This window comes from Carassius carassius, chromosome 23 (assembly GCF_963082965.1).
Source record: "Carassius carassius chromosome 23, fCarCar2.1, whole genome shotgun sequence".
In the NCBI taxonomy this organism is placed as follows: domain Eukaryota; kingdom Metazoa; phylum Chordata; class Actinopteri; order Cypriniformes; family Cyprinidae; genus Carassius; species Carassius carassius.
In genome coordinates this window covers 5,371,870-5,379,635 of record NC_081777.1, presented here as the reverse complement: position 1 = coordinate 5,379,635, position 7,766 = coordinate 5,371,870, and the positions used below count along the sequence as shown (strand labels likewise).

The 7,766-nt window shown below is 36.4% G+C and overlaps 1 protein-coding gene across 1 annotated transcript; it reads right to left on the bottom strand.

The window, feature by feature from the left end:
- Nucleotides 1-1,691: 1,691 nt before the first annotated feature.
- si:ch211-151h10.2 (uncharacterized protein LOC567699 homolog) lies at nt 1,692-7,418 on the bottom strand. Its single transcript, XM_059507084.1, has 9 exons — nt 7,091-7,418; nt 6,065-6,269; nt 5,827-5,885; nt 4,937-5,075; nt 4,651-4,760; nt 3,354-3,534; nt 3,185-3,268; nt 2,954-3,049; nt 1,692-2,818 (listed from the first exon to the last, which is right to left on the bottom strand). The coding sequence occupies exons 1-9, from the start codon at nt 7,237-7,239 to the stop codon at nt 2,528-2,530; spliced, it is 1,314 nt and encodes a 437-aa protein (XP_059363067.1). The 5' UTR covers nt 7,240-7,418; the 3' UTR covers nt 1,692-2,527.
- Nucleotides 7,419-7,766: the final 348 nt, after the last annotated feature.

The following is a 7,766-nucleotide window of genomic DNA, read 5'->3' as shown; positions in this document are numbered from 1 at the left end:
TTTTAGTAATAACAGGTTTCTGGCAATAACCTTTCAAGACCATAAAATTTAGTATAGGGAGGAATCATGTCGAATTCATGTTTTAAAGAGCGAACCAATTTGAGTCCTTGAACCAAGAAAAGGGTTGTATAGTAACTGATGAACAGTCAAGTATTAAAGATTATGATTATAGCAAAGGCCACACTTAACATTAATGTGTATTTACATGAGTTACGTGTGGAACCGTTTCAAATGACAGATTGATATTAATAGTGGAGCACTAATGCAACTGGCACTATTACTTTAGTTAATAGTAAAGGTTCATAATTTGAACAAACCCCTAAACCTAAACTATAGCATACACTACAGTTTAAAATATGGGTTGGAATATTTGTGTTTTTTTTTTTTAGTCTCTTTTGCTCACTAGTGCTGCATTTATTTGCTCAAAAATATAATGCAAACGTTGTAATATTGTGAAATATTATTAGAATTTAAAATAGCTGTTTTCTGTTGTAATATACTCTATTGAAAACTGAAAATTTCAATTTCAAAAGAGCTTTTGTGGAAACTGATTTTTTTTTCATTACTCTGAAGTTTAGAAGAAGAGCATTTATATGAAATAGAAATCTGAAACAATGTAAAAGTCTTTAGTGTCACTTTTAATGCATCCTTACTAATTCTAATCATTTTGTTCTGTCAAAAAAAATGCCCTAAAACCTTTGAACAGTAGTGTAACTTTTTTCACAAGTTTGTGCTACAGACATGTACGATGTATAAAACCCTGCAGCATTTTGAAGGAATGACAAAAAAGTGATCAGTTTTTGCCAGCTGGATCAAAAAATAAAAAACGAAATCCCATATGAGGGACTCAAGCCATACTGTATCCAGGGACAACAAGCAAATGCTTCAAAAACAAACTGACAACCATATAGCAACGGGTTAAAAACAAACACCAAAAAAGCCTACTTTAATATAATATTAATATTTATAAAATAAAAGGCAAAAGCTTTTCATACAGGCAAGCACCACTTGCGTTTTCCTCACAAAGCGTATCTAATAATAATAATTTTATTCAGTGTATATAAGAGAGAGGTAGACTCCAAAATGAAACGTTGAAAAAATACAGACCCTCAGATCAAATAAAAATTCCTACTAAATCCACAAAGGCCAGTAGAGAATGAAGGAACCCCTTTGCTCTCATCTCTTTATGAAATACACTTTCAGACTGTGCTTTACAGCAACCGAGCAGATTTTTCCCACTATAAAGTTGATTTGGTGGAAAAGTTTGGCCTCACTGCTATGAGTGACTGCTAAGAAGAAGAAAAAAAAACACTGTAAAATCTGTATCTGGCTGAAATATAGATATATAGAGAACAGACCGTGAAGAATGGCTTGTTCCTCTAAGAATTTTGCATATCCACCCTAAATGTGTATGGGAACAAACTCATTCAAATCCACTGTAGCCTATGTTGAAACTAGAATACTAAAGGTGTAAGTGCTCGATTGGCTAATACTGCCCACAACAACTTAACATGTCAAAGATTGCACTTACAGCTGTTGAGTTGGTTTTTCAATGTAAACTATCCTAATTTAAAGGCAATGTGATGTTTGTACATGCCAGTAGGCCTACACGTAAAATGGTTTGTATGATATAATGCTCCCATCTTTAGTGTTGAGGACCTTGTCGTGTAAGCGTGCAGCTGGGCTTGAGCTCTGGTGAAGGAGTTGACTGTTTATTTTTGATTGGATTGCGCCCTCTTGTGCTCAAACATGGCATGACCATAGAGACAAATACCTTTCTGTGGCTGTTACCACATTTACTGTTTGTTTCAGTTAATTGTCCGTTTAATGTGCGCTTAAAATGATTAAGATTCAAAAAAATATCTTATTTACACAGTTTACGAGCAGAAAATCACAAGTCACAGCACAGTAACAATACAAGAAGGATTTCATCATATGAGCTGATCGACTATTGACTAGACAAATACTATGCGGTAAAGTTTGGGGTCGGTAAGATTTGTATTCATTTATTTATTTATTTTTAAGAGAGAGACAGAAGATAGTGTTTAAGATAGTAAAAGATAGCGTTTGATGAACACAATATCAGCAGATTAGAATGATTTCTGGAGGATCACGTGACACTGAAGCCTGACGTAATGACGCTGAAAATTCAGCATTGCCATCAAAAGGACAGCAGATATTTTTAAATGTTATTTTAAAAAGCAATATTTCACAATATTACTGTTTTCACAGTATTTTCAATTAAATCTTCCGACATCAAACTTTTCTATTATTCTATTATGTAATATTAATGTTAATAAAATAACATCAATACTATATGTAATGTTATACATTATTATTATTGTATTAATTATGCAAGAGTTCTTATTTACACATTTCACATGTTGAAAATTACAAGTCACAGTATAGACACTATATAGCGATTCCAGTTAATAAATTGTGAATAAAGTGCACAAACTGTCGTTACACCTGCTCAGCAGGCTGGCATTAAAAAATGTCCTGTAAAAACATCCATCTTTTGTCAAAACTACGGCGATGACCTCCTCCTCCTCGACCCACAGAGCATATGGAAGGCCGACGTTCTGGAGCGGGTCTTCTGTGAGGCTTCTGGCGACTCCGGGTCACTTTCTGGGTCAGAATGTAATTGCGATGCTTCCGGAGCAGCAACGTACACAGGGACAGCGGGAAGAGACAGTCGTGACTGATTCACACAGAACTTTGTCTTTTCCTCCTCAGAAGCCTCCAGGCCTCTCAAGTGGATCACAAAATTCGACGTCTGCTGTTCCAAAGACATGAAATCCTCAAGGATCTCAGAAAACTGTCACCGCAAAGAAAGGAAATGATTTATTGAACAAATCAAAGCATATGAAAAGCAAGAATTTTTCACTTTTGGGCTATTTTTGGTGGCTAACTATCAGGTTGGGGCGGTTGTTCTCTGTAAATGTCTTCATACCAGATCAGTGTTGGACTGTAGTAACTCTTTGGTCCATACTGAGTCGATGGTGGCACTGAAAGTCTCCTTCAGACGTTGATGACTGCTGCGAAGTGTCTGAGGAAGATCAGCCAGCAAAAACACACTTATTCAAGTTTATCGCATGGAAGTTGCCGTATTGGCAACTATTTCTGAATCTTGTAAAACTGGTTCAGAAATGACTATATAATCTTTAATTTTGTGTGTTCTGACCTGTAAAAGGTTTATATTGGCTTCCAGCTGTGTCCGGCACTGTTGGACTTTGATTTTGAACTGACTGAGCTCACTGAACAGGCTCTAAAACACAAACACATTCACATATATCAGTAAACATTGATCACAGGGTGCCACTGTAAGGTTTTATATGACAAGCGTGCATCACCTCAGTGTCTGTGAGGACTGCGTGAGGGTTGAGTGCTTCCTGTGTACTGTCAGGCCTCAGAGTCACTCGTGTGTGTAACTCCTCAAGCAGAGCCCAGCGCTTCTGTAACCCGCTCTGAACCGCACACACACTCACGTCACACTCACGCTGAACCTGCAGCAGAGAGCGCAGACCGCTCACCCTGAGACACAGAATAACGCCATTATAAACACAACACCGTCAAAAAAAGAATATCAGTTCAGAACAGACTAGAAAAGAGTTTTTCAAAAAAGTGCTGCATGAAAACTGACACAGTAAATACTGTGCTAACATGTGGAGTCTAAAATAGTTATTTTCTTTAACAAATAAAATTCATTTAGTAAGGATGCATTAAACATGACATTTATAATGTTCTAAAAAATTCAAATAAATAAATAATATTTCAAATAAATGATTTTACATTTTCTAGCAATCAAAGAATCCTATAAAAATGTATCACCATTTCCACAAAAATATTAATATTTGTTCTTTACAATACTTACATTTTTGCTCATTTTTACTACTACCCTGTTAACCTCTACCTAAATTTTTTTTTTTTTTAATCTTTATTTTTCGGTAATTTTGTATGTTAACTTACATAACTTGCCTGATTTATGTACACTGTCATTCAAGGTTGGACACTTGGCTGAATTTGTGTCTCATAATCGTTAAATCATTTTAATATAAAGATGTAAGCATGAATTTGTTTTTGGAACAATTATTAACTGTACTTAAACTGTAAAAAAAAAACTTTATATTTAATATATAAATTTATACAAAAAATATATATTTATAAATATAAATATATATATACATTTCTACAAAAAAAAATATCATGGCAAAATCTCTCTCTCTCTCTCTCTCTATAAAGAAAACATCTAAAGAGTGCCACTAAAGAAATCAAAATATAACTTTTTTTGTTTTGATTTTTGTAACATTTTTGGCCACTGTATCTTCAATAATTCTTGTTTTGTATGTGATCATCTGAATGACTTTACCATTAAAAATGATTAGGTGTGTCTGGACTTTTGTCTCTAGTCATAAGCATTGACTATACGATTATACGAGTGCACAGTTATTTGTCATTAACATTCAAATGAAACTGGATATTGAGAGGCATCGGCTCTTCCCATGACAGCTTGTTGTCTGAAATCATGCATGACACAAGACTGGGTGTGAGACATTTTAGGTGGAGTTCAACCCTGGAAACAACCAAACCTTGAACAATTGGTGACAACGGGTAAATATATGTCATATCTGTTCATCGAGTTCATCTCACCTGTCCCTCAGGTAAGAGCTTATACGGTTAACTCTATCTTGAAGAGCACATTTCTCCTTTTCCTCAGTTCCTTCTTCACAACTCTTCCTGTGGAGAGCCCGAGACACTGCCTGAAATGCAAAAAGACAAAAACATTACTGGTATTTGCAAACATCACAAATTCCTGTTTAGCAGGATCAACAAGAGCATTCGGTTTCCAAAAGCAACATCATTCGAAATGAAAATGAGAATATATGTAATGATACTGCTGACACATTCTCTGACCACCCATCCACTACAGACACACCTCTAGTCTGTTGAGGAGACTGCGTATGTGTGGCTCGCTGGGGTCCGGCAGGGGCTCATGCAGGAGGGACACCGCTAAACCATCCGCTAGAGCATTGACCTGCGTTTCCAGATGACCTGCGTCCTGCTGTGGATTTATGCTGAGAGAAATCAGATAAATGAGACAAATGTTTTCAACCAAGTGTAGGTGGTGCAGGTATGACATCAGAACCAGGAAGACTCATTCGCTGCTGCTTCCTTCCAGATTGTCCTTTGGGGTTGTAAGATAAGACCGTTTTTACCAGTTGTGACAAAACGTCAAAGTATCGTCAAGTTATGTTTACCACAGGCTTTATTTTACTCATACACTGAAAACCCCTTTCGTTTCGTAGAAATCAGCAGCGAATCAGTCTTTTGCGTTCTGACAACATATCTACATCTAAAACATGACAAAACTGTTTATTGTTGAATTCCAGTCAGTCCCAGGAAGGAGGGTTTTGATTAAAGGAATTGTCTACGACAAATAGAAAAGCTATACAAATCTTAGAGAGTAAGATGAGAGTAAGTAGGGGTGTTAAATGGTGTTAGTTGGCTTCCATGCAATTTGCCAAAAATTAACACTTTGAAAACATTTTCAATCGTGTACTTTTTACATTTAAGACTCAAAGGGAAATTGTATTTTTTTTAACACAATAGGAGTTCATAATTTATCACATCTATGTCTTGTTTTGGTCTCTGACAAGCTGCAATTGAGGTTTTATGTAAAAACAAGACTATAGAGTTTTTCATAGTGTTAATATGTGGTGAACTGCATTGAAATCAAAAGGGTTCGATTTGACCCCTAAAACAAAGAAAGAAGTCAACAAGATAATTTTGGTATTTGGTATATTCACAGGATTTGGTCTGTCTCACCAGGCTTGCTGGTTTTCAGCAGTTTGTCTCACTATCACTTCACCATTGCATGGGAGATGCTGAGAAAATCACACATAACAATACATTCGTATTTGCTTATGTGAGATAATGTCATTAGTTAACACTGACAAGCTGACAGAGGATGCGAAACTAAAAACACTATTGTTCTGAAACATATTTTAAAGCACATTTGAAATTAATCTCGATTTAAGAAAAAAGAATACAATAGTAGACAGACCTGCTTTACTTTCTGTTCATAACGGAGCAGGAACTGGAAAGCTAGAGCACAGAGGCCCAAGGCAGCACACAGCAGCCCAGCGAGGAGCAGTCGACCCGCGGCTTCAGGCAGACTGACAGAGGGGTGCAGAGGAGACTCCTCCAGAAGAACCAAGCATATCAGAGCCAGAAACGGACTCCATCTCGGCCAGTTTCTCCAATGCAGTCTGACAATGAAAGAAACAGAGAGTCAATACAATTGGCTAATCTTGGTTATTATGACAATTAGAGAAAATATTTCATTCATTTTATCATTTTGCAAACATAATGAGAACATTTTGAATGTTCTATGAACGTTCTGAGACAAGTCTTAAATAGTAAAGTACATTAGATAGATGTCCAACCAAAGCATTTCAGAAAAAAAAACATTCCATAACATTATTTACAAAACATGTAACTCCGAAACTGTAACTATTAATATCAGTGGAAGAATGATTGGTTTGTTTATAACTTTGAAAGAACCTTGTCAGGGTGCTAGCCAAAGTTCTGAGAATGTTCCCATCTGTGTTTATATATAATTTCATAATTACCTCTACTGTCTTTGAAATATACAGTTTACTACACAATGTACTGACAAGACTTTATGATAAACTAAAATGTAACTAATGTATGTAACTAATAACTAATGTACTAATGAAACTTGTATGTCATGTATTTAAAAAATATTTGTAATTACACATTTTCAGTGCTGAAGTTTTTTAACTTTTAAAAGCACAACAAAATATTAAAGCAATTTACTCTTCAGAGTAAAGCCTTATATTTGACATTTTTACAAAATGCTCATCTTAAAAGTGTACTGCTCTCTTTAAGTACACCTAAGTTGTCCTTGAATTCAGTATTATTATATTATCTGTAAGTACACACATACAAAAAAAAACTTTTAGAAATTTTTTTCAGATTTGAAGTACACTACAAATGCACATTCAACACAATTAAGTATACTATTTTTCACAAGGGTTAACCCATCCTAAGCTCTCCAAACACACACCTCATCCGTGTCCACTCTTGCCCAGCTCTCTCCTCCAGCTCTCGGCTGATCATCTGTTTGTCCTCCACTGCTCCATCCCCTCCTCCTCGGCTCCGAGTCCTGCTCCGCTCCCAGCAGCTCCACACATTTCCCACGCTCAGCTGAGGCATGTATCCTCACGGACGTCCTGTGGGAAGTGTTTGGGTTCCTCAACCCATGCCATGGAGACTTGAATACTGGATTTTCTAGCTTTACCAGTCGGTCCAGCAGGTTTAATTCATCAAACACTAATGTTTATTGTTTTCCTTGTTGGTTTGTAGAAGAATATGTGCGGAATGCGGTATGGTGAGAGAAGTCAGGCACTGCCCGACCCACCTGTGCCAGTTACACCACTCCCTCCTCAAACACATTCACATTATATACACACAACAGCTCATGCAATGCATCATTTAAAGAATACAGCAACTTAAAAAAAAAAAAAAATCACTCAAGATGGACAAAATGGGACAAAACTGTAACAGCGCATATTATTAGCTCCCTTTCAAATGTTATCTCATGTTGTGTATGGGGAAAACTTCTGTTTTACTCTGTACTGAAGCCTGATTTGTTCATATTTGTGTAGCTGCACAAACCAATGGCGCTTTAGCCCGCCAGAAGGGGCAGAGCCGACCTCCATATAAGTCGGCTCGCAGTGCCA

Bases quoted from the DNA above. Each gene is read 5' to 3' on its own strand.
- si:ch211-151h10.2 (XM_059507084.1), bottom strand. From the start codon at position 7,239: ATGCCTCAGCTGAGCGTGGGAAATGTGTGGAGCTGCTGGGAGCGGAGC. The intron at 3,535-4,650 runs GTGAGATGAACT...TCTGTGTCTCAG, and splicing joins AGCTCTTACCTGAGGGACAG to GGTGAGCGGTCTGCGCTCTC. The intron at 3,050-3,184 runs GTCAGAACACAC...GATCTTCCTCAG, and splicing joins CCAATATAAACCTTTTACAG to ACACTTCGCAGCAGTCATCA.